We start from the raw sequence: 25,860 nt of genomic DNA, 5'->3' as shown, positions 1-25,860 counted from the left end.
AGGGTGTGGATAGGGGTCAGGGCAGTCAGGGGACAGGGAGCAGAGGGGTTTGTCTAGGGGGTGGGATTTACAGGTGACATTGTAAACAAGCAGGCAGCATTATCTCCTGCAAATGTAAACAAATTTGTTTGTCTGAGCGATTGGCTGAACAAGAAGTAGGACTGAGTGGACTTGTAGGCTCTAAAGTTTTACATTGTTTTATGTTTCAATGCATTTATTTTTTTGTACATAATTCTACATTTGTAAGTTCAACTTTCATGATAAAAATATTGCATTACAGTATTTGTATTAGGTGAATTGAAAAATACTATCTTTTGTTTTTTATTGTGCAAATATTTGTAATCAAAAATATAAAGTGAGCACTGTACACATTGAAATTAACATATTTGAAAATGTAGAAAACATCCAAAAATATTTTTAAAAATGGTATTCTATTAACAGCGCGATTAATTGCGATTAATTTTTTTCATCACGCGATTAATCACAATTAATTTTTTTCAATCACTTGACAGGCCTAATAATCATACAATATTAACTCTTGTCATCTCTTTAATAGGCAGCAGGTTTAAAAAACAAAAACAAAAGGAAGTATATCTTCACACAGTGTGCAGTAAATCTGTGGAACCCAAGACTATAACAGTGTTCAAAAAAGAACTAGATAAGTTCATGAAGGATAAGCCCATCAATGGCTATTAGCGAGGATGGACAGGGACACAAAACCATGCTCTGAAGTGTCCCTAGCCTCTGTTTGCCAGAAGCTGTGAATGGGAGACAGGGGATGGATCACTTGATGATTACCTGTTCTGCTCATTCCCTCTGAAGCACCTGGCATTGGCCATTGTTGAAAGACAGGATACTGGACCACTGGTCTGACCCAGTATGGCCGTTCTTACGTTCTCTTCGTATACAGTTTTACAAGGACATGTGCAGCACCATGAATTCTCAACTCACAGCACACCCACGTCTCACTTTGTTCTTAAATTTAGCAAACTACAATACCTTATTCCACTTCTGAAAAATATTAATGCTATATTACTGCAAGCCAAAAGGATTCTTTCATTTCTAGAATACATAAAAAGCCTCAGACTGACAACAAAATATTTTAAGCATCTTTTTGACTTGGCCAATCCACTCCATAAAGCTAGGTCTGGAACAGCAGGGTAATAAGTTGGTGTATGTGACCGCTGACATTTTTCGAAGTGGCCTAGGGGATTTGGATGCCCAATTGTAGTTTTGAAAAATCACAGCTGAAGGAGCCAGCTCATGTCTCACGGTAGTAATTCAAGTAACTCCATCCTCAGTTATATAAAATATGATCCCACAGCATGGCTAAATACCAAAAGTTACACATTCCATCTTGTGTGTGGTTACTGAATATAGCAATAAGTTATCTAGATATGTCATCAAAATCCAAGGAGGATCACAAAATTATTCATTCATAACAAAGGCGATTTTGATCTTGCTGTGTTCTACAGCATGTTCGGCTCATCCAACTAAATCACCTAGGCTGTATCAAAAAGGGTCTTGATATAAATGGCACCTTTTCTAATTCTGATCATATCATCAAGAAATCTGGTGGGGAGGGGGGGAAAGGGCGGTAACAGAATTCCAAGAGTCAGACACTTCTATACCCAGAAAAGCATTAGTGTTAGTCCTATCAAGCTTAGCTAATGCTATGCTTAGCACAGTAGATCCACTCTCCTCAGAAATTTTTACCCACTACATGGCCCAAGGTACACAAAGCAATGTATGAATACTTGGTAACATTCTTTGCTGTTACCTGGTAGCAAGAGAATACAAAGAAACCTCAGTAGTAATAGATAATTCTTGATAAAATAGTTTAACACCCAAAAGTTATTCACCACAGATTTTTATCTGCTATCATAACTTGCAAATCATTTTGGAAATCTTTCCCAATTCCACTAGTAACTCCTGACATGTAATAGTATTTGACGAGTTTTCAACCAAAAAACAAAAAAAGTCATCTAACTATTGGAGGAATGATTTTGCTGGTCCTCTGCTTCAACACCCATTCCAGAATGTATTGAACTTAAAAACAACAAACATGAAACTGCACAAGCTCTAGGTATATTCTGATCAAGAAAAATATTGTCTTCCAAATATAGAAAAGATAATTTGTATGTTTAAGCAACAGGCAAAATGCTGATTCTAGGTCAGTTTCTGCCATGAGTTGAGCTGTTATTGCAAATCCTAATTATCTATATCACTTGATCAAAAGCAGCATATAATACTGAGCACAGCAAAGGGTCTATATAATCATTAACTGATTGCCTTCTGGATGGAACAAATTATGTACAAGTCTAAAGTTGCCAAGAGCTTTCTTCCTGACCACTGCCAGAAGGAAAATCTGTATATGCCTAAATAGCATATTCTTAAATGGCCCTGCCATCCTTCCTCATGCTAATTCTTTTAACCACTTATTACACCCTCTGGCATCAAAACTATAACTACAGAATATGTCTGAAGCACAGAGATTGTCTAATTGTTTTTCAGAAAAACAGTATTTTCCTCCTCTCCTCCTGCATGCTCATGGCTACACAGGGAGTTACTCTGCCACACACAAATAACTGTTCTACTGCAAACATTTACCTCTATAAGCATTGTAACCATGATCTGAGAACAGCGTGTAAAAGGAGCAGGAGTTCAGCTCCAGGACCCCTTCCCCAACGAAAGCTCCAACCGGCATCTCTTTAGAATTATCTCCCACCCAAAACAAACAAACAAACAAACAAACAAACAAACAAACAAACAAACAAACAAACAAACAAACAATGAGAAAATCAGGCAGAAACTAAAGTACATCTCTACCCTGATATAACACAACCCGATATAACAGGAATTCTGATATAACGCAGTAAAGAGGTGCTCCGGGGGGCAGGGCTGCGCACTCCAGTGGATCAAAGCAAGTTCGATATAACACGGTTTCACCTATAACGCAGTAAGATTTTTTGGCTCCCGAGGACAGTGTTATATTGGGGTAGAGGTGTAGTTAAATATAAGGAGAAAAAAGAAAAGTCATCAGTTAATTCCAGGATTTTATTGGACCTATTCTGCATGGCTCACTGTACCTCATGTCTGTGCCTAGAATCAGTCTCTAAAGCCCTCAGTTTGCCTGGTCACTCCATCTATGGGAAAACTTTCTGCAATGCATCCTGATACCTAAGCCAACACAAATTTCTTTTTAGTGCCCTTTAGCCTGTTACCCAAAATTCTTCAAACTGGCAACCATCTTTGCTTTATTATTATTTATATTTTTTAAGGGCTGACCCTATGACTGACCTATACAAGACACAAAACTCCATCCCAAAAGAGTTTACAGTGTAAGGGCCAGATTCTAATATCCTTACCTAGGCTCAATAGTACCAGCATAAGGATATCAGAATCTGTTCCTTCTAGATTAAGACAGGATGACCTGAGAAGCCCTGAAAACAATTATAACTCAAAGTTAATCTTCTTTGTTCCCTTCTTGTATGCATATACTATATGCAAATGCTTTCCATGGGGGAGAAAGCTGCATTCTACTTGTCATCCTACTTCCCTTTAATAACCTTCCATCTCCACAACTGGCAAGGAGGAAGGAAGATTTGGTCTTATCAATGCAAACTGATGGTGTGTGGAAAGACCAATTTTTCATGGGCAGCTGGACTCACCCTGCAGCCACCCTGAGCTCGCCAAGTGATAAGACAAAATGCAACTGGAAATTACGCCACCTCCAGTTAGAACTCAAATCAGTATTGGCTTCTACAGAGAAAGTAAGATCAAAATCTTCCTTTCTGAGAGAACCTCCTGCTTAGCAGTACCTATCTTGACACCAAGCAGGCTAGCTATGGAGGAAAGCAGGGAATACCATCTAAGACCCTGGCTCCCTGAATTCCAAAGACTGCACGTGCAGACATTCTTACAGTCACTCTGTAATGATAAGTAAAGGGACGAATCAAGCTTTACACTGATACCGCGCTGATCTCATCCACCAAAGCAGACTCCCTTGTCAGCACAAGAGGAAGCCATCCTCTAAGAAGAGTGGGCCTTACAATATCCAGAGTATGCCTAAAGGCCTCCCTTGGACAGACAGAAAGGAGGTTAATGATCTGATTCCTGTGAATTAGATTTGGGAACAAAACAGGGTACTGTAATGTTCTATGCCCTTATGAAAAACTGAAAAAAGGTATTTACAGGAAAAGGCATCAATTTACCAATGTTTTCGGCAGAGGTAAATACCTTTAAACAGGCTACTTCCACGGACAGTCAGAAGGGAGGGAAAAGACAATGGCTGAAAGTTTACACAGAGAAAAGTGGCGTCTGAGGAGTTCTAATCTGGAATTTGGCAGAGCTTTAATCACCCTTAATAATCCATAACACTAGAGGATGAGACCCTACCTGGAACCCTTATAAGGCTTCCCAATTGCTCCCAATAATGAAGCTTGACCATTTAGAGTGTGAAAGGCTCCTGTACTTGTACAATGGAATAGAATTATGTAACAAAGGTATATGTAAACAATCTTACAAGATCTAGAAACAAAAAACAAACCACACAAAATGACAGTATGATTAAAAGACAAACAGATGGATCCAGAATAGTCTTTGAATTCCTAAATGCTTCATGGAAGCGGTGTTATTTTCATCTAGAAAGACAGAAGTAGCCAAGTAGTGTTTGAAAGGAGAAGGAGAAGTTAATAATAGTGGTGACTGGTACAATAACAGCCTCCTATGAATGTAGTTGGCATTATGGTAAAAAAGAATGGTAGAGACCCAGGATTCTAAAAAATATATAGATGCTGAATTTAAAATTGTTAGATTATCTACACTTTAAGATATGGAAATACACAGTTCAGACACCCAAACAACCTTAACTCTGCCCTGTAATATCTTGAGAGATGTGAAAAAAAAATCACGAGTCTTTAAAAGCCAATCTATTCTGGGACCAAAAACAGTAAAATGCCTTCATTATAATGATCCAGTTTTTGCATGGTGCCACTGCAGAGCACAGTTAAAGTTGTTTGTACATTTCCATATCTTAACATGTTTGGAATTCTTTTAAGTTTAACCTTAACTCTGAATTTCCTAGGTTTGTAATGCTTGCTTTTGGTATAATTACAATATCCCTGTAATCATTAATCTATTACTGATATGTATTATCTACCATAACTCCATCTTAGTTTTTGTTTGCAAATTTTAAAAAAATCCCTAAAAATTTCATACACGAACACTAAAAAGAAGCCCAAAAAGAATGCTACCATATGATATCTTTAACGGTTGTACAGAAATGTTGATACGTAATATCAATCTTAAATCATTTTAACTTTTAAGGCCAGTTTCACCAGTCTTCTCTGGTAGCTTTATGACACACTGGAAGAGCACAAAGCATACAGAATATATTGGCCAGTTAAGCTAGATTTACAGCTGCATTGCATCATCAGAGCAGCACAAAGCAGTCAGAGTACACTATCCTATTTTTCCTTTCCTGCCTGTCCTCCATATTCCCTTATACATATAGGCCCCAAGTTCCCCATTTCTCCGGTCTTCTGTCCTCTGCATTTTGCCATGCACACACAATAGTTTCCCTTGCATCCAGCCCTCCACCTCTACATCCTCTTACACCACTCCGTTCAGTATATCTGGTGCAAAGTAAAGAAATGAGTTTCTAAAAATAAATTTAGAGTTAATGGTAGGGATGGGGATTTTGCTGTTATTTTTCATAACTAAAAGTTTCTCCGTCTGCAGAGGCTGACGAACAAAACCAGCTTCCTCAGAGAAACTCACTGAGAATTGCCTTCTTTTGAAATTGCTACCACCTTCCTTGGTTCCCAATAGGAGTGAAGCCAAGCTGCCCTCAGAGAAAATAATAACCCCCTTAGCCCCGTATGCAGTCAGAAGACAGAGAGGAACACAATGAGGAGCAGGGGAATGGAAGCAGTGGCCACATTAACTGAAGGAAGTTTGTGGTCTCAGTCCCAATGAGAACAATAAAAGATGGCCGCAATTTTGAGATCAGTTCTTCAAGGAATTTGCTACAGAACATTTTTCTTCAGCCTCTACTGAAGAAGAAATTTTCTGTGATGAAAAATAATAGCAAAGACAGAATTTCACTGTCAAGAAAACAGGGGTTTTCTCAGTGCTCCAAACAACTTCTATTCTTATTTACAGCTATTTTTGGTAGATTATTTTATTTACCGTCTTACTATCAAGTGATATGGAGTATGCATGCATGGATAGGCAAAAAGCCAAAAATGAGTAAGGAAGAAAATTTTTACTCAAACCGTGTACATGAATTCCCCAAGTCAACAAAATAACTGTCACATGGTCTGTCGCATCCAATACCATCTTCTGCAATTAATACCAGCCAGGAGAACTCAGAATTTCTGGAATATATGCACTTGGATAAACACATATCCTGTCACACTGTTAGAGGGAAAGCTGGGGAATATGAATTCCAAATGCCCCAATGAATATAGATATAGAATTGAATGCTATTTGGAGAGCACTGAATCTACAATGAAGTTCTTTGAAAGCACTGCAAAGGGAAAGAGATATTATCTAACTTCATGCTGAACATTTTCAAGTACATGGGAGAGAAAACAGGAAGTTGTTGAAATAAATAAATGGGGGAGTTTTAATCAGCCAAAATTCACTATTCTTGCTCCTATGAGGCTCCTCGTCCACAGGAAGTTATTTTTTTTTTTAATGCATCCATGATACTAGATACAAGAACAGGGCTAGGGGAGTAACAATAGGTAAATGAGTAAAAAACACAAACTCAGTGTGTCACATTTTCAATGAGGTACACATACACACGCACACACACACACTCTCATTTTGTATGCTTCATTTGGTAACAACAAACAGGAGAATATGCCAAAAAAATTCAGTATCTTTTAGATGTGCAATATCAAATGCTTGCTTACAATTCCTAGTATACACTTCCCTCCCTACCACTACCACACCTAAATACTTCCCACATTAAACAATGATCTAAACTACCACGTTTCAGAAACACCACAATTATTGTAGTCTATTCCTACAAAATTTCTGGTCCCTATGAATTAGAAATCTGTCAAACAAGGAATCCAAACATATGTCTGGTGTTGTCCTTGTCCTCTCACAGTGCGTCCTTCGAGCTGTCCTCTTTTATGGTGTCTGGCATCAGCAGCAAAAGAAACGAGCCAGCTTGGGAGTCAGGGCAAGGACACAGAAGGAACACTGGCAGTTGCTGATTTTACAGTTATTACCCAAGACAAATGAAAAAAACTGAAACGACCACTAGCAAATTTATTATTTTAAGACAGAGTCTGAGGCATCACTGTCCGCCTCTCAAACCCAAATGAAGCAAAATTATTTCAGGCTGGGCCAACAGTTTCTACAAATGACATGTTTGTAAGCTACATGGGTAGCTATCTATTTATAAAACAAACACTGTATCGCATGGTAGACAGATGATAGCCTAACTCATGGCTCCCATCAAAACCCTGTGAGTCCCCTTTATACTAACAGTCCAATATAACATATAATCCATACTTTAACAAATATTCATCAAGCAAAAATTAATTTCTAATGCAAAGTTAAGTAAAGATCTCTATGAATATTTTCATACATCCTTTGGTGCCAGGAGTGTAGAATCCTTGTTAGACAACTTTTCAAAGTACTACACAGATCTATAGTTTTGGTGTCTCCAAACTTATAATCTAAATGAGACTATGTTTAAGTATTTATTCTTAACATAATTTTACTGCACATTGAAGATGCTTATAGACAGATACCATCCCCTCTGTCACAATATTGTATGCCCTGTTTTCCAGAACAAGCTGCTGATCTGACTTCAATTAAAATCCCGGGCCAATGCATCTAACCTGAGATTTAAACGGAAGTTTCCTTGTAAATGTCACCATACAGTAGGTATAACTCCTACTGCACTTTGGGAACAGCACATGCATAGTTAGCCACATGCACCCTCCCCAAAATGTAGCATGGGGCAAAACTGGTTGAGCAGAGCCCAAGTAAAAATTTCATCAAACTAGCAGACTTGCCGGAAAAAAACTATTTCTTCCACTGCTCAGTTATATTTAAAATTAAATCACCGCAAGAGGGAGAATTTTCATTTTCAGGCTCAGGTTACATACTCTGGCTAGTCAGTGCATTTACTTTTAAATGCATGTCATCACCTTGTCCAGTACACAGTAATTTCACTTGTCCAGACAAGGTCTTGAGCTATAAGACAATATGATTTTTTCTAGTCTTGTAACAGAACTGGTCAGCTTTGCTTTGGAAATATCATACCAATAGCCTGTGAGAGGACCACTGAAGGGATGTGAAATATGGGGTTCCTAGATGCTACAACAAAAATAATAAATAACAATAATGAGCATTAATAATTACACAAATGCACAGTATATGTGCAGATCAAACACTCATATTTGTAAATATAGTACCTTATAATTTGCATTCTGTGCCTGTTTGTCATACACTACGGAGGTCTTCTACGTTAACATAGGGCAAGAGAAGTGACATCTATAAAGTCATTCTTCACTCTGAAATTTATTTAAGTAACAAACTGTAAAATCAACTCACTTTTGGAAAAACAAGTTAGTTGGAGAACTGCTGGGTTTCACCACATATATGTGACTTTCAGTATTACTGTATATATCTTGCTGTTTTAAAACACCCAAAATTTGTCAATATATTCAACAGATATCATCCCATATCTGTACATACATAACTCCCACACCTGGGAGAGAAATGGGGGAGGGAGGGAGAACTGATGAGGATGAAACCTGACATTTTCTAGAGTCAAAACAATGAGCAAGGATATAAAGTCCTTTTTTATACAGGATAAGTACAACTCACTTAAACCAGAGACAGATTAGTAATGCAATTCCAGGAAATTGCATACATCTTTCATTATCATTAATGGATGTATAGTATAGTTTCCCATTAATTAACAATATATACTATTACTCAGAATTAATTTAGTAAAAAAATTCCAAGGGAGAACATTTTCATTTGATATTCTACATATTAACTTTATTGTCTTAAATGGGAAAGGACACATATGACCGACAAGATGTGGTAGTTCCGATTAAACAGAAATCATTAAGACACCTTTTGTTTTAGAGTTTTATTGTAGCGTTAGGGGCATTTAACAGGGCTAGAAGTGGTTGTTTTTAAAAATTTTCTTTAGACTTTGCTCTATTTTTAAGACCTTCACTATAGCTAAAATGGATTAACTGAAAGAACTAACAATTATCACATGCTATTATATGGAATGAAATGAGGATTCGAGTATAACAATTAAAATTTTAAAGGTGAAGTGACAGGAAAACGTTTTTTAAAAGATGGTAAGTAAGGTTTGGCTGGTTCACTTTGACTGACAAGTGATGTCATTGTTAACACACTGATTAATATATGAACAATTGGGCACCCATGCCTGTAATATGCTATATAATGCCACAGTTAATTCTAAATCTCTACAATGCTGTGGAAAAGTGTTCAGGATTAGTGGGTCTGCTTTTTGTTTATGTTGGGAGGATGTGGGGGGAGAAGAATATAAAAAGGTGAACCAGTACAATGCAGGGTAATTACAGGAAGATTTCTGTCCTTATTAACAAAAAATTGAGAGTAAAAGAATCAATCAACACTGATTCATAGAAATCTGACAACTAAAAGATGTGCTCTGGTCTCCTTGAAAATATGCTTCAAGCAAGATCCTTGGCAAAAGTGGAGGACTCCAAGATGGTTGGTTGAGTTGACCGCTCACAGATGTGCCGACATATGGAAGCCAGTGCCAATGCGCTACAACCTGTTGTACAGTGTCAGCAGTATAATGACAGAACAGGTTGAACTCCTGTTAATGGTCATAAGAAGTGAAGGACAACTGTGACAGCCATGTACTTATTACTTAAGCCTATCATTTCATTGCTGATCTTGGGGTCAAGCATTTATATCTTGTACATCAACTAAAAAGATGTTTCTAATCATTATCTACCAGTTAGAATGTAGCTATTTTTACAATGAAAATTATGCAGTACTAATTAAATATGCGCACCACAAATACTATTTTTGTTAAAGTAACCCAGTTCTTTCAAAGTATAATACTCTTCATATGTATTCTACATTAAGTCACCCTTTATTTTTCAGAATTAAGCAACACTCTAAAAAAATTCACAATTGTAATAAAGTAGTCACAAAGGCAATACATTATCCTGATTTTTAAAAAATAAAATAAAATAAAAAACCTTCTCTCCTGTGCTTTCTTCACAGGTCATGGGAAAATTAATGACAAAATACTTAAAGATCCTCTCCTCATATGGAAGTGTGTCTGTGCCTCTAAATATTTGTTGTTGCTTCTCTCTGGATCCTTTCTATTTTTGCTGTATCTTCCACTCCCCCCACCCCCCCGCCCATATGCAGTGTTGTTGTGGCCCTGTCAGTCCCAGGATACTAGAGAGGCAATATATTATACACAGAGTTCTTCTTCAGGTCTGGGAAATGTACTCGGAGTGTCACAGTTAAACACTAGGTGGAACAAATTAAATTACCGATAATAACTTTGCTAGACACTAAAAATCATTGACTGAATAGAGACACTGGATTTACAGTTTATTACAAAAATCAATAACTCACTGACAAACCTCACCCAGGTGCCTCTCCCCCACCCTCTGCTTCCTTTCCCCCCTATGACTGGAAGGGTGTTATCAGGTCACTTCACCTTGAATGGTCCCTTGAAATATGTATTAATTACTTATACTAAACAATCTGTTGCATCTTTTATTTAGCTGTGACATTCTGAATAGGTTTCCCAGACTTGAAGATCTCCGTGTAGCTTGAAAGCTTGTCTCTCTCACCCATAGAAGTTGGTCCAATAAAAGACATTATCTCACCCACCTTGCCTCTCTAGTATCTTTTCTGAGACAGACTGTCCAGAACTGAACGGTATTCCAGGTTAGAGCATACCAATCATTTATATTATGGCATTAAAATATTTTCAGTATTATTTTCTATCCTGTTCTTTATACATCTGAATAAACATTCTGTTTGCTTTGTTTACCACCTCTACAGACAAAGCAAATATTTTCACTGAGCTGTTCAAAATGATGTACAGGTCTTCCTCCCGAGCGGTTATAGTTAATTTAGAATCCAGGAACATATACAAGTAGTACAAATTATTCCAGACATCATGCAACACCTTGCACTTGCCAGCAATTAATTTCATCCAAGTTTGTGCTGCCCATTCACCTAGCTTTGTTAGGTTTTTCTGAAGTTCCTTATAGTGTTCTTTAATCTAATTTAAAGAACGGTGTGTCGCCTACTTATTTTTGCAGTGATGGAAGGGGGTCCACAACACCAACATATGTGGTTTTATGTCAGCAGCACAAGAGGGAAAGGTCAGCCTGATAGGTCCCCTTTTCTCTGCTACAGAGCTACAGAAGTGGAGCAAGTACATTTATGCGAGTCACAGAGACCCTCATAAAAATTCTCTATGGTCACTCAGGAAAGAAGCATCCCTTACAGTCTGATGCTGGGGGAGGGGTTTTGTTTGTTTTAATGAAGTAAGGTGTGCAGTGAAACCTGGGAACTTTTTCAATTAAAAAACAAAGAAAATTGTGGAAAATCCTCAATCCTCCTTCTACAAAAACGTGTCCTAGCAAACTAACAAATAAAGAAAAATGATTTCTCTTGCCTTCATTCCATGAATCACCTGTAGCATTATCTCAACTTTCCATAAACATTATTTCTCTCAGCAGCCATGATGATGGTGGAATGTTCCAAGCATTCTGTAAGATGTCTCTCCAAAAAGCTCAGTACACATAAGTGCTTGTAACCTCCATTCACTATATCCCCAGTGAATCCTTCCCTATGCTTTACAATACAACAGGAAAGAGAGAGAGAAAGAGAGATCTCTTCTTCACCAGAGGTAACTTGTTCCACGTTATCCTGGAGACTAGCAATAAAATCTTGTTTAGCAACATTCATGCAGCAAAACAATTAGTTGTATTATGGGGGGGAAGTACAGAGCAGTTTTTCTGATACCTGAAAATACACTCATTGACACTAACCACTCAAGTATGGTAATATTAACTCGGTGCACAAATCTAAACAAAGTAACTGAAGTTTCTTCCACTGATAAAATTATTCAGCCATAACAAATATAGGAAATATTTAGGTCCTCTTAATACATAAATGTTGTGTCAGTCACTAAGTCTCTAGATAAGTCAAAAGTCTGCAGTCCTAATATTCAGAATAGTGGAAAACAAACAGAAGGGCCCTGTAGCTATGCACACAATCTGTCCTAGCAAAACGTCTGACAGCTGCAACACTAACAAAATTAACAGTGGATGAATTAGTACCAGACGCTAAACAGTTGCTATGGAAAGAATCATCCATTTCTTTCTTTTTTCCCCCCTTCCTCAACTGATCGACCCACCACCACCATTCCCTCCAAATTAACACTATTGTTTTACATTGTTTTATTATAAATGATCATAAATTACCCCTTTATACACTTAATATACATAAAAGGGTGAAGGTATTCAATAGCCCATCTAGAACTTTAAGACAGGGCTCATAGTTTTGAAGGGTCACGCCCCAATTTTTTTTTAACCTTTAGTCAGCCAATTTGCACCTCCCCTTCAGGTTCCTTTCACTCCTGGCTTCCTGGATAACATTTAGCTTTATTTTTAGAATCAGGGCTTCTTGTCATGGACTGGTAAATGGTACCAGCTCTTTATTTCATCTCTCTACATGTCCTGTTTCCATCCTCACCTGTGCATTCCTGACTCTTCTCCCCCTCAACTCCTTCCTTATTGTTCTTCTTTCCCCCTTAGCCTCTTGAATTCTCTTTCACTAAACACTTCTAGCCTTAGATGGCAGCAAGAGTTCAGAAGTGTTATTTTCAAACAGTTAAGGTATCTTGCTCTGTATTTGGGTATTTAAAGTGGCAAGTATTTGGGTGCCTCACATCCTACAGGAACATGAAAAAAGCAAAACTAAGCATTCACGTTTGAAAACTGAGTCTCTAGTACCAAACTCTAAAAGGACTGCTAGCATCAGATGTTCAATTATAGCAATGCCGCTCACATCTTACACTAATAGTGTTATTAATTCTCCCAGATAAGAGTGTATCACACACTCTTCTAGAGTATAAAAATTACATTAATACCAATTTTATCCAGATCTACACTGCCCATATGACCTATATCAACACTAGGGAAGAATATCTATTTTTGAGGAACCAACCTTACTTCACACATGAAAACAATATTATTAGGAGTACAGCATGTTTTCTAGTCAAAAAAGTAGCAGACTTGTATTATTCCTGCCAAGCAGGTGCTGTAGTTGTAAACATGAAGAATAAGGAAAATGTATCATGAGTTGCAGAAAGCTTCAGTATTTCACCTACTTAGACTTAAAAATTGCCATTTCACCATACATTCATAGATTCCAAGGCTGCAGGGAACAATGTGATCATCTAATCTGACCTCCTGTATAACACAGACCAAAATAATTCCTGGAGCACATCTTTTAGAAAAATATCCTATCTTGTTTTAAAGTTACCAGTGATAAAGAATCCACTACAACCCTTGGTAAATTGTTCCAGTGGTTTGTAAATGACCATTATGTAAAGTATATTTACATTCTGGAGGGTCATGACAAACAGATCACAACTCCCCACCTTCACAATCATCATGCAACTCAGAAGGAACTAGTCAAGTGAAATCCAGTTAGGGTCATCGCTGTAGGCACAGTATACTTCTCTTGCTGAAGAAAGATCCATTACTAGACCAACAAATTGTGGACTGAGACACTGGCCTCCGGTGCAGGGACGGGGACAGGGGACATCACATTTAAAAATCTTTGCTGAAGCACTCCAAGTCCTCATACTCCTATTTATGCATCCATATAAGAACTAACAGGTAATCTCATCCCACACAGCTACAAGACTATACCTCCCACGGCTGTAATTCTTCTCTTACTTCCCGAGAGGAGAATGCACTGGGTTCACCAGACCACAAACCCAGAGTAATTTTTCAATGTAGTGTTTCTTCTTCTTCTTGTCCCCCCCCCCGCCCCCCCTAGAAGTTATTCGGACTTTTACCTTCTTGAAACCGTTCACGTTTCAGCTACTTCAAATTCAACAAACTTTCTTTTCCCAAATTAAAGATGAATAGATCAACTCTTCTTTCTAATTTGCAGTTACTGACGGCAGGAAAAGGGATTTCAAAATAAAGAAAGCTTCTGAAATCGATTTAGCAATCCATACATAACAGAATAAAGTATGTTAGGTTGTTTATTTTCAGTAAAAAATATTTTGTGGATGATTCCATCTGTTTTTCTTATAGATGAGGTAAAATTATCTAAAAGGAAAAACCGCATTTTTGTTAATTCATCCTGTTTTAAGTTATTTCAAGTAGCATTGGCTATAAATTTAGGACAAATCTTCACAATAGTTAGTTTCAATTACAGCTTCTTCTTCCATTCTCGTACGCTGACTAATATTTCAGAGCACCAGCCAGTTAATACTAGCTTCAAAATACTGTTACCATGCTCCAAATAAAGTAGGCTGACATCTGGTTTCCAGTTTATAGCCAGCCATTCTCTAACCAGGCAATCTGATCTAGAACGAAACTAGTAGGCCACTAATTAGCTTTGGCAAATCACTACTACTATATTTCCAGTGTTTTAAAGTAGACTTCAATAAACAAGCCTACCACCATTTGATGTAGTGACATCTTACAACATTAAAAATAAAATGTATGGTCTTAATAAAAATCCAATATTTTCTTCTTTATAAATTTTTGCTAACAGACTCAGGGAGCAAATTTTTAGTAGGTTAACAATTTTTTTTCTATTAAAAGTAACTGTTGAGCCCAAAAAAGTGTATAATTAAAAAATATCTTACAGATTATGTATTTTTAGAAATATCAGGGCTTTCTTTTTTCTTTGTTGGAGGTCGTTAGTAATAATTTTGGAGGACCTACAGAGTGATGTCACACACAAGGTTGTCAAACTTGCTTTCTAAATGCAACTTTACCTCCATCAAACTGAGGGAGGGGGGGATGATGATTCTATGACAATCTTAGCTGAATCCTACACTAAGAGAGAATTTAGCTTCCTCTTCATCTCAGTTTTGTGGTAGGGGAGAGATTAAGCTCAAATAATAACCATTTCTATTCAGACATTCTCTTGCCAAGGACCTCCAGCTGAGAGGAAGTGAGGACTGGATAGTCTTCATATTTCAAAATGTAAAAAAAACAAACAAAAAAGGAGAACTTCTTAAAGAAAGAAAGCTTGAAGACCCATTCATATATAATAAAGGAGCAAAAAAAGGACAAAATCCAACATTTTGTTTTAGCTTCATAACTTTCCTTTAAATATACTGTAAAATATAACAAAGAGTAAGGGCTCTTTGATATTAATTACATTTAATGAAACATTAAAATATATTAGTAATTTCTGAAATGTAAATTACTAAAAATGTTCTAAATTCCAAATACTAAGCATATTAACAATCTTTTCAGAAAGAATTCACTGATTCTAGTTCTAATTAAGAGTTATACCAAAATTAATATATAATTAGAACCTGAAACATAATTCAATTTTTTAAAAAATAACCTGCAATATTTCTCAGCCCATAAATTAAATGGATTTGTTTTAATTGCAAGTCAAAAGAATGCAAAAAATAAAAAAAAGTGTGGCCATTTGGAGCCAGCATAGTTGAGTGGTAAAGCAATGTGTTATCTTGTGCAGTCTGAGTGTTTGGAATTAATTCCTTCGTGCCTGGGTAAACATGGGCTGATGTTCTGAAGAAAGCATATTCCACTTTTGAGCCAAAGGATCACCCTACACTTATCTCTAATGATATTTTCCAGATGGGGCCCAAAGGAGGCATATGTTCATCATCTTCATTACAGAAGCAAGAGGAGTAAGGAGGATGGAAATAAGACTCCATACCGATTTACAAAAGGTACAAATGGGAGTGTACTTTTCTTATGCACTACTATACAACCTCCAAGCCAACTTTGAAAAAGTAATTCCAGGCCTTTAATTTATACTGTGATTTAAGCTTCTTTTATTATTGTGGTCTAATACTGACTGCTGCCCACTAACTTCTTTCATAAGATTTTTGCTGCCTGTTGACATTGAAGTTGAGAAGCTCCATTGTGCAGAGTGAAATTAAACAATGTTATATAACAGACAGAAACTGCTCCCAAGCCATTCTTATTTATTAGCTTAATAAGAGTGCCTTTCATTCATTTGGCTATCCTTTTATTGGAGCAAAACTTCAGAAATCAAATAGTTTATTTTGCCAACATCACATTTTCTGACCTTGATTGTTTTTAATCATTTTCAGTAAATATTACTAGATAATTTTAATCACTAGCTATAGAACATTACCATATAATGAGATAATTTCCTAGCTAACTATTAAAATGTCTCTCTGATGAAGGTTCAATATCTCAATGAGATCAAAGAATCAGCTTATTGGTAGACCTGTGACAATAATCTCTACTAAACTGACAGTAGTCAGGTTACTAAAATTAAAAGACCGCACTGTTCAGACTATTTTATTGACATTATTTGAAGTGGGCGTGGTATATAAAAATCACTGCACCTTCTGTTGGTCAGATAGATATACCCAGTCAACCCCAGTTTTAAATGGCTTTCTAAAATATAAGAATTTGAAGAGGGGACTGAACTGTTGTTGTAACACAAGCTTCATCAATGATGATAGCTTACTGTATTAAGCAATTTCTGTGTTTTTTGATCAGTCTTAACTAGGAATGCTATGATCTTGTTCACTAAAATCTTTTAACGAAGCAAAGCATTATCTTTAATAATAATGCCTGTATGAAACTAAGCTCTTATTCCATGTTTGCAATATAGATGTTCTGTTTTCTAAAATGCAGGACACTTTTGTTCTAGAGCAGGAACTGCAGAATTACACTAAATAAATTAATGTACATTCATCTGAATCAAATGAAGTAGACTTTTTTTAGTTGGAGAATTTATTCCAGTTTATCTAGAATTTAACCTGAGAGGACCAGACAATAGTAATGCAACATATTTGTGGATACAAGGCTCTATTACTCCAATTCCCTCTTTGCCAGCCTCATAAGTAGCTAGATGTCTATTTCGTAGCTTACTGAGAATGTGCAGCAACAAGGAATTCTCACTGGTTAGGGCCATCACAATCACATAAATAAATAAAAATGCTAGGGTGGAACTCAGTGTTTATACTTTTAAAACAGAACAATTTTTTAATGGAACCATTTAAACAAAATAAATATTTTTTTCTAGGTTCCAGACTTGCAAACTCAGTTGAGTTTGCTGAATGTCAGCCTGTTTTCGTTCTGGCTCATGCATCACCATCAGTAACAAAGGATTCTGCAAGCCAAATGCTGCCCTCTGTTATACCTGTGCAGCCGTCTGTTGACTTCAGTGGGGTTGCACAAGTGTAACTGAACACACAATTTCCTGCTAATGGGGACTTGGTTAACAGTTCTAGTATTGATGCATGAGCCAGAAAAGAATCAGAATCTCTCTTGGAGCTGTGTTTGTTCTACAGGGCAACAGGTGTAAAAAGTAGTGAGAAGAGTAAGATTTTACTAAAGTCAGCAGCTATCATTCTAAATAACAAAAAGCTGATCAGGTGATTAAGGTAACATTTTTACACAGTCACTGTAAAGTGCAGGCCTGATCTAAAATTCAGCACTGCTGGTTTTAACATTTTTTAACACTATTGGATGTGTTACACTGCTTAAAGCCTTGAATTATCCGTTATCTGTGTGCGCGCGCGCACACACACACACACACACACAAGCTGTCATTTAAGAATACCTCCATCTTGTCTGAAGTTCACAGGTGATCATACTTTTGCTGAGGCAGGCCCCACAATATGAAATTTGCTTCCTCCAAAATGTTCTATTTCATCCCTCACCACTTTATAAAAGCATGCTATTGTTTCCCTCTCACCCCTCAGATATATACAGAATAGTTGTTGGCCCCATATTTAGTAATTTTCCTTCCAATTCCTTTGCTGAAAAAATAAATAATAATAATAATAATCCTCTTCTGTTTCCAGAAATTTCTGTGAAGTGTTGTATTTTTATATTATATCACATTTTGTTTTTATAAAGTGGGAAAGTATCCCTTATGCTTTTTAGAGGGTAAAGAATGCTATATACGCAAGATGGTTGTTTTTCTTTAAATCCAGTAAATATGCATTTGATATTCTCTTCTACAGTACAAACACGAAATGAAAATCAAGTACAATAAAAAGTGCATCAGGCACCTTTGCTGGCAAATTTTGAGAGCAAAATAATGCCCGGCGAGGGCGGGGAGAGAGAGAGAAAGAACAGGAAAATAATGCAGGGCTGCTTACCTGAAATGGTCAACCCTGCTTCAGTTTAAAAGCTATGTGTGGCTGTACAAGATACTAGAAGTTTAGGGCAAAGTGAGCTACTCACCATGGTCAACTGTATGTCACTACCCAAAAGAGTTTTTTTAGCTCACAACTATTTCATACCAGTGCTGGTTTCTGATCAAAATAAAAAGCTTTGGAGTACTAGAGGATTTCACAGAGTTCTTTTTTTGTGCACGGGTGCAAGCAAGAACTGTAGAGGGCTCTTTACAACTTGTTACTATAATAATAGTTGTTCCCACACAAAGGCATTGAGTGGTGTACAATAATTTCACAGCAAATAAAATTAACACCACATTATAATATTTCATACTTTTTTAAAACGTGAATTGCAACTGTATTGCTCTACACTGCTCTATCATAACCTACAGATTATTTTACTTACAGTGCAGTCCTTTAAACATTTAATTTTTAAATATTTGATCCAGTTATAGCACTTCTACAGGTGTTTTAAAAAATAAATTTGTCTGTCCACAATTAAACACACCCATAAAGCAACACTGGGAACATTTTCCACCCTAAGAAACATGCATTTCTTTAGGGCTTGCAAGTTCTTCTCAATCTGGAGCCATATGCCATCTCAATAGTGCTTCAAGTCCTTGCTTGCTAGGCCCTTTTCGTTTTGGATCAAAGCCAAAGCAAAACATCATAGCACAGGATTCACATTTAAAAGCTTAAACACTTAAAAAACAAAACAAAACAAAAAACAAAACAAACAAACAAAAAAAAACCACATACATACATACATACATTTGACACAGGGTAGCCACTATCCATGTATTTTATTCCTATCATATTACCTTCCCAGAAGCCTGAAAATAAAATCTTTTTAATGACTTTTTTCTTAGCTTCTACCCACCACCTGTTCTTTAAAAAGCCCATTGCAATTAATTAGAGTTCAAGCCAAAATACTGAATGTATAAGGATAAATGCCAACTAAGTGTGTAAGTTATGCACAAATAGTTTAAGTGTTTTAACATCCAGGAAGGAAAGTAATTGTTTAGAGTGGTCAAAAGAGGTTTAACTAGAATGAATGGGATTAAATTTAACAAAGAAAAATTGTGCTGAATATTAGAAAAATGTCCAAAGTGTGAAATCTATTAGATTATAAGGGGCGAAGTCAGACAGACAGATGAAACTCCCACTGGCTTCAATATGAGTGATACACCTAAATGAGGGATACCACCATCCAAGTGTCTCCCAAGTAGCAACAGTCCCATCACTTGAGTTATTTAAAACTGCGTGGAGAATATACTACTGCACTGAAAGCAAGGAGTAGTGACTTAGCATATCTTGAAATATTATTAATAATGTCAGATTATGGGCTTATATTTTAGTCTGACCCACATTAAATCAATAAATTAATATTTTTTTTAAATACTAGAGATTGCACCCTTTGTAACTTCATTAAAAACAAAACTATTGATTACACTTACTTTTGACAGAGCTGGCTGAACAAAACTTTGGGAGAAAGAGGGCCTTTGCCAGCTTCCCTCATACTGTGAAGGAACAAGAACATGGCTGAAGTCAATGGTCCAGGGCTTGAGAGGTTCACCACCAAAGGATCCTTTGGAACAAAGTTGAATTATGTATCAGTAACATGGATGCCATTAGCTGATATAACTGATGCACAAGACTTGTTTTGTAATTAATACATTTACACTAAAGATCAACGTAACTGATAGTAAGGCTTAAAAAATTTAACTCAATGGTTAGTAATTTATACATTAATTTCAGAAGTTTAGTTTATCCTGATTGAATCTAAGGCCTGGTCTACACTAACCCCCCAATTCGAACTAAGGTATGCAACTTCAGCTACGTAAATAATGTAGCTGAAGTTTGAAGTACCTTAGTTAGAACTTACCTCGGTCCAGACGCGGCAGGCAGGCTCCCCCGTCGACTTCGCGGTACTCCTCTCGCCGAGCTGGAGTACCGCAGTCGACAGCGAGCACTTTCGGGTTCGACTTCTCGTCCAGACAAGACGCGATAAGTCGAACCCAGAAGTTCGATTTGCCTGCCGCCGAACTACCGGGTAGTGTAGACCTACCCTTAGTCAAAGAAAAAATCCCATATACACCTTTGTTTCTTAAAAGAATAGCTTCAGAATCAAGCATCTTTTCATACGGACATATAAATTGATGGTTAGTATTAATTCGGGAAGGTGGGAGGGGGAAGTGGCTTACTAACTGAAGACTGAAGTGAAATTTAATATAACCTAGTGAAACATAGTAATGAATTCATTAGCTTGGTTTTCACATACAGATATATTCCTCATTAAATGTTTAGAAGGTCTAGATCTGTCCCATTTTATTTTTTCTCTTTTTTATGTCAATTGCATTTATAGGGTGGGTTTGTGATGTTGGAATAATCCTGTCAGGTACTTTAGCACCTCAAGTATTGTCAGCACAGCATCTATGCACATTTCTCACTTCTTTCATCTAAGACTGGCTTCCCAAATTCAAATCTTGAGTAAGAAACCACACGAAGATGAAGTCAAAGGAAGCAAACAATATAGCTCAGTTCTAATTTCTCTTCCCTGGGTTTTGTACATTCTTGTGCTATAGTATTTCAGTAGACATCAGATTTTGTAATTTGTAATTTTTCCTCACCTTCTGTCTCCTATTTGCAAAGCAATAGCTATTAAGAAGGAAGGGAAGTAATCTAAAATTATATGACCACCCACCAAACATTACTGTAACAGATAGATGAATTATTTGGTAGCAGTACAATTAACTATATCTTTCCTATAAAATTAACTATTGCCTTTATTTTAGACTTCTGGGACATCAAAGTTGGCTATTACGGGCCCCTCCCCATTTTCACCAAAACTAGTTGTCAAGCATATACGAGTCTTCTTCTAGCCTTAGTCTCATTTTTATCGGGTTAGCTCTTGGAGTTCTCCTTCTCCATTCCAGTCTGTTTTGAAACAGTCCCTCAGAAACTCCACAGCTAATCAAATCCTTTTGTATGACATCCAACCATCCATCCAACTGGGGTCTTCTTTGACCCTTCACTTAGAAGTTTAACACCCGGTTTTCTATGCATTCTTCCAGTCTTCTTTTCACATGTCGAAACCATCTAGGACTGGATTCCCTCCACTTTCCTATAATGGGTATCATCTTTATTCTTTCCCTAATTTGTTTGTTCCAAACATGGTTCATCCTTGTAACTCCAAGGATCCATCTTAACATTTTCATTTCCACTATATTCAAGATATGCGCCTGTCTCTTCCTCAGTGCCCAGCAGTCAGATCCATACAAAAGTACAGGCATAATTACCATCTTGTAGAACTTAGGAGAATGTCTGTCAAATTGAAAACTATCACAGATCACTCTGCTCATTTCTCTCCATTTAGACAATGCCTTTTCTGTTCTTAAAAGTTAATAAATGCATAAATAAATGCAAAGTAATGCACATCAGAAAGCATAATCCATCTATACATACAAGAAGATGAGCTCTAAATTAGCTGTTACCACTCAAGAAAGAGTGCTTGGAGTCACTGTGGATAGTTCTCTGAAAACAACTGTTCAATGTACAGCAGCAGTCAAAAAAAGCTAACAGTGTTAGGAATCACTAGGAAAGGGACAGATAATAAAACAGTAAATATCATAATGCCACTATATAAATCCATGGTACATACACACCTTGAATTCTGCATGCAGTTCTGGTTGCCCCATCTCAAAAAAAGATATATTAGAATTGAAAAAGACAGAGAGACGGGCAACAAAAATTATTAAAGCTCTGAAACAGCTTCATATGAAAAGAGATTAAAAAGACTGGGACTTTTCAGCTTGGAAGAGAGACATTTAAGAGGGGATATGATAGAGGTCTATAAAATCATGAATGGTGTAGAGAAAGCAGATAAGAACGTGTTATTTACTCCTTTGTGTAACACAAGAATGAAAATCTCAAACCAATGAAATTAATAGACATTTAAAAACAAACAAAAGGAAATACTTCTTCACACAATACACAGTCAACCTGTGGAACTCACTGCCTTGGGATGCTGTGAAGGCCAAAAGTGTAACTGGGTTAAAAAAAGAATTAGATAAATTCATGGAGGATAAGTCCATCAATGAGTGTTAGCCAAGATGGTCAGGGATGCAATCCCATGCTCTGGGTGTCCCCAGCCTCTGAACGCCAGAAGCTGCGAGTGGATCACAGAGGATGGATCACTCAATAATTGCCCTTTTCTGTTCATTCCCTCTGAAGAACCTGGCATTGGCCCCGTCAGAAGACGGGATACTGGGCTAGATGGAGCATTGATCTGACCCAGTATGGCCGCTCTTATGTTGTTGAGTTCACTATTATCTTATATTATTGCATCTAGGTCCTTAAATTCTGTACCTTTGGTAGTGGCTGGCCTTCAGACTTACAGTCTTGTTATCTTTCTGCAAGGTATCATAGAATCTATAGACCATATACTCTTATGGTCTTGCTCAGGAAGGACAGACAGGGAAAAAAGGGAGGAGGTGTTGCCTTATATATTAAAAATGTATATACTTGGACTGAGGTTGAGATGGAAATAGGAGATAGACTTGTTGAACATGTCTGGGTAAGGATAAAAGGGGTAAAAAACAAGGGTGATGTCATGGTAGGGGTCTACTACAGACCACCGAACCAGGAAGAAGAGGTTGATGAGGCTTTTTTTTTAAAAACAACTAACATCATCCAAAGCACAGGACTTGGTGATGATAGGGGAAGGAATGTCAGTGAAAATGAGGTAGGATCAGAGGCTGAAATAGGGAAAGAACAAGTTAAAAATTACTTAGACAAGTTAGATGTCTTCAAGTCAAGAATGCCTAATGAAATACGTCCTAGAATACTCAAGGAGTTGACTGAGGAGATATATGAGCCATAAATTCAATAAATTAATGGAGATATCCTATCTCCTAGAACTGGAAGAGACCTTGAAAGGTCATCGAGTCCAGCCCCCTGCCTTCACTAGCAGGACCAAGTACTGATTTTGCCCCAGATCCCTAAGTTGCCCCCTCAAGGATTGAACTCATAACCCTGGGTTTAGCAAGCCAATGCTCAAATCACTGAGCAATCCCTCCCCCACATTAGTGATTATCTTTGAAAAGTCATGGAAGACGGGAGAGATTCCAGAAGACTGGAAAAGGGCAAATATAGTGCCAATAGGAAAATGAGGACAACCCAGGGAATTACAGACCAGTCAGCTTAATTTCTGTACCTGGAAAGATAATGGAGCAATTAATTAAGCAATCAATTTACAACCATCTAGACGATAAGGTGATAAGTAAATCCATGCTGACTGTTGTGAAGAACAAATCATGTCAAACCAAACTGATAGCTTTCTTTGACAGGGTAAAAAGCCTTGTGAATAGGGTGGAAGTGGTAGATGTGGTATATCTTGACTTTAGCAAAGCTTTGAATACTGTCTCAGATGACCTTCTCATTAAAAAAAAACCACATAGGGAAATGCAACCTAGATGGAGCTACTATAAGGTGGGTGCATAACTGGTTGGAAAATCATTCCCAGAGAGTAGTTATCAGTGGTCCACAGTCATGCTGGAAGGGCATAACAAGTGGGGTCCCGCAGGGATCAGTTTTGGGTCTAGTTCTGTTCAATATCTTCATCAATATTTTTAGATAATGGCATAGAAAGTACACTTATAAAATCTGCGGACAATACCAAGCTGGGAGGGGTTGCAAGTGCTTTGGAGGATAGGATTATAACTCAAAATGATCTGGACAAATTGGAGAAATGGTCTGAAGTAAATAGGATGAAATTCAATAAAGACAAATGCAAAGTACTCCACTTAGAAAGGACCAATCAATTGCACACATACACAATGGGAAATGACTGCCTAGGAAGGAGTACTGCGGAAAGAGATCTGGGGGTCATGGTGGACAACAAGCTAAATGAGAGTCAACAGTGTAACACTGTTGCCAAAAAAAAAAAAAGCAAATATCATTCTGGGATGTATTAGCAGGAGTGTTGTAAGCAAGACACAAGAAGTAATTCTTCCTCTCCACTCTGCACTGATTAGGCCTCAACTGGAGTATTCTGTCCAGTTCTGGGTGCCACATTTCAGGAAAGATGTGGACAAATCGTAGAAAGTCCAGGGAAGAGCAACAAAAATGATTAAAAGTCTAGAAAATATGCAGTAGCAGAGGCAGGCAATGGAGTAGGAGTGTTCCAAAGCAGAGAAGCAATGTGTACGGTAGAATAAAGTCCCAACACCAAGCCCACCCTTCTCCCACCAACCAGGAGGCAGCCGGGGTGGCATAGGGAAGAGGAGAGAATGTTTCCACTCTGTTCCATAGCCAGATAATGCATGCAGCAAATGGATTGAGAAAAACGGTTGTCAAATTTATTAGATATCCACTAACCAGAGATGGGAGACCCTAAAAAAGGTCCAGGAATAGCACCCCAATAAAAACCTCAGCAACTTGAGGAACAGGAGTTTGATTTTTGACTTGGGGGCTGCCCTGAGTAGTGGGGCCCCTTATACTGGTTTAGTGCTTTGGCTATTCAGTGTTTGGTAAATTTCACAAATTTTACACAAAGGGCTGGGGTAGATTGGAAAGAATTTTTTTACACATTTAATGAAGCACAAACATACTGTTTCTTGTATTGTGCATGTTAAAAACCAGATTTAATGAGAACTGAAAAAAAATCCACTACATCACACTCTTTTCTTTCACTCCTCCTTCAGGTCAGGCATTATTTGCATTCACTTATGCTCCTTCTTTAGTTCAGCAGAATGTTAGATGGTGATCATTCTTCCTCTTTTAATGTTGATTTTACAACATTAACTCTACAAAGTAAGTGAGGTCATATGTATTGTAGACTAATTGAGAACTAAAAGACAAAAGAAATTTTAGGCCAAAGGCGTGATCATCATCCTACTCTCAGCCTACTTTATCTTTTATAGACATTATTCTGATCGAGTTTCTCCCATTGCACATTTCACACAAACTGGACCTCTTACTACACACCTACCAATTGTGCATCTTCAGCTTGACTGATTTTTAACTTTATTCCCTTTTCCTTCATCTCATACATTAGTTCATTTAACATGTGAGTCTGTGCCAGATTCTTAAAGAGACAAAAAAAAAAAAAAAAAAAAGTTAGACACACTGATCTCAACTAGAACATAACTTCTTCAGACACAAATTCTAACCATTGGCATGTACAAAAATATATTTAACGGAAAGACTTCAGTGGGTACTGAATCAGGCCCCAGGAAAAAAGTATCTCCTATAGGAAATAGGTCTCACTGTTATAAAAGGTGTAGTTATTGCTGGTAGGTCTCCAAATAAAAATAACAGAAGTAGTTGGAACAGCAATAACACTCTCTCGGTGACTGATTTATTTATTATTTTCATTGTAGAACAAATCATTTATTATTTTTAACTTTGAGTTTTCCTGTTTGTCTAAGGCCTGGTCTACACTTAAA

The 25,860-nt window shown here is 37.2% G+C and overlaps 1 protein-coding gene across 8 annotated transcripts in view; it reads right to left on the bottom strand.

The window, feature by feature from the left end:
• The window catches only part of USP45 (ubiquitin specific peptidase 45), a 96,948-nt gene that overhangs the window by 24,891 nt on the left and 46,197 nt on the right, over window positions 1–25,860 (bottom strand). For 5 of the 8 annotated variants that reach the window (XM_034765985.1, XM_034765984.1, XM_034765983.1 and 2 more), the window contains exons 7-8: window positions 25,404–25,499; window positions 19,870–20,000 (exon numbers count right to left, since the gene is read on the bottom strand). In XM_034765985.1, the coding sequence (XP_034621876.1) occupies window positions 19,870–20,000; window positions 25,404–25,499 (227 nt within the window). Of the gene's footprint in view, window positions 1–8,444; window positions 8,544–19,869; window positions 20,001–25,403; window positions 25,500–25,860 lie in introns of all 8 variants that reach the window. The other 3 variants (XM_034765986.1, XM_034765987.1, XR_004645177.1) reach the window with 2 other exon arrangements.

The sequence above is a fragment of the Trachemys scripta genome, chromosome 3, assembly GCF_013100865.1.
Source record: "Trachemys scripta elegans isolate TJP31775 chromosome 3, CAS_Tse_1.0, whole genome shotgun sequence".
Lineage (NCBI taxonomy): Eukaryota > Metazoa > Chordata > Testudines > Emydidae > Trachemys > Trachemys scripta.
This window is presented reverse-complemented; position numbering and strand designations above follow the sequence as displayed.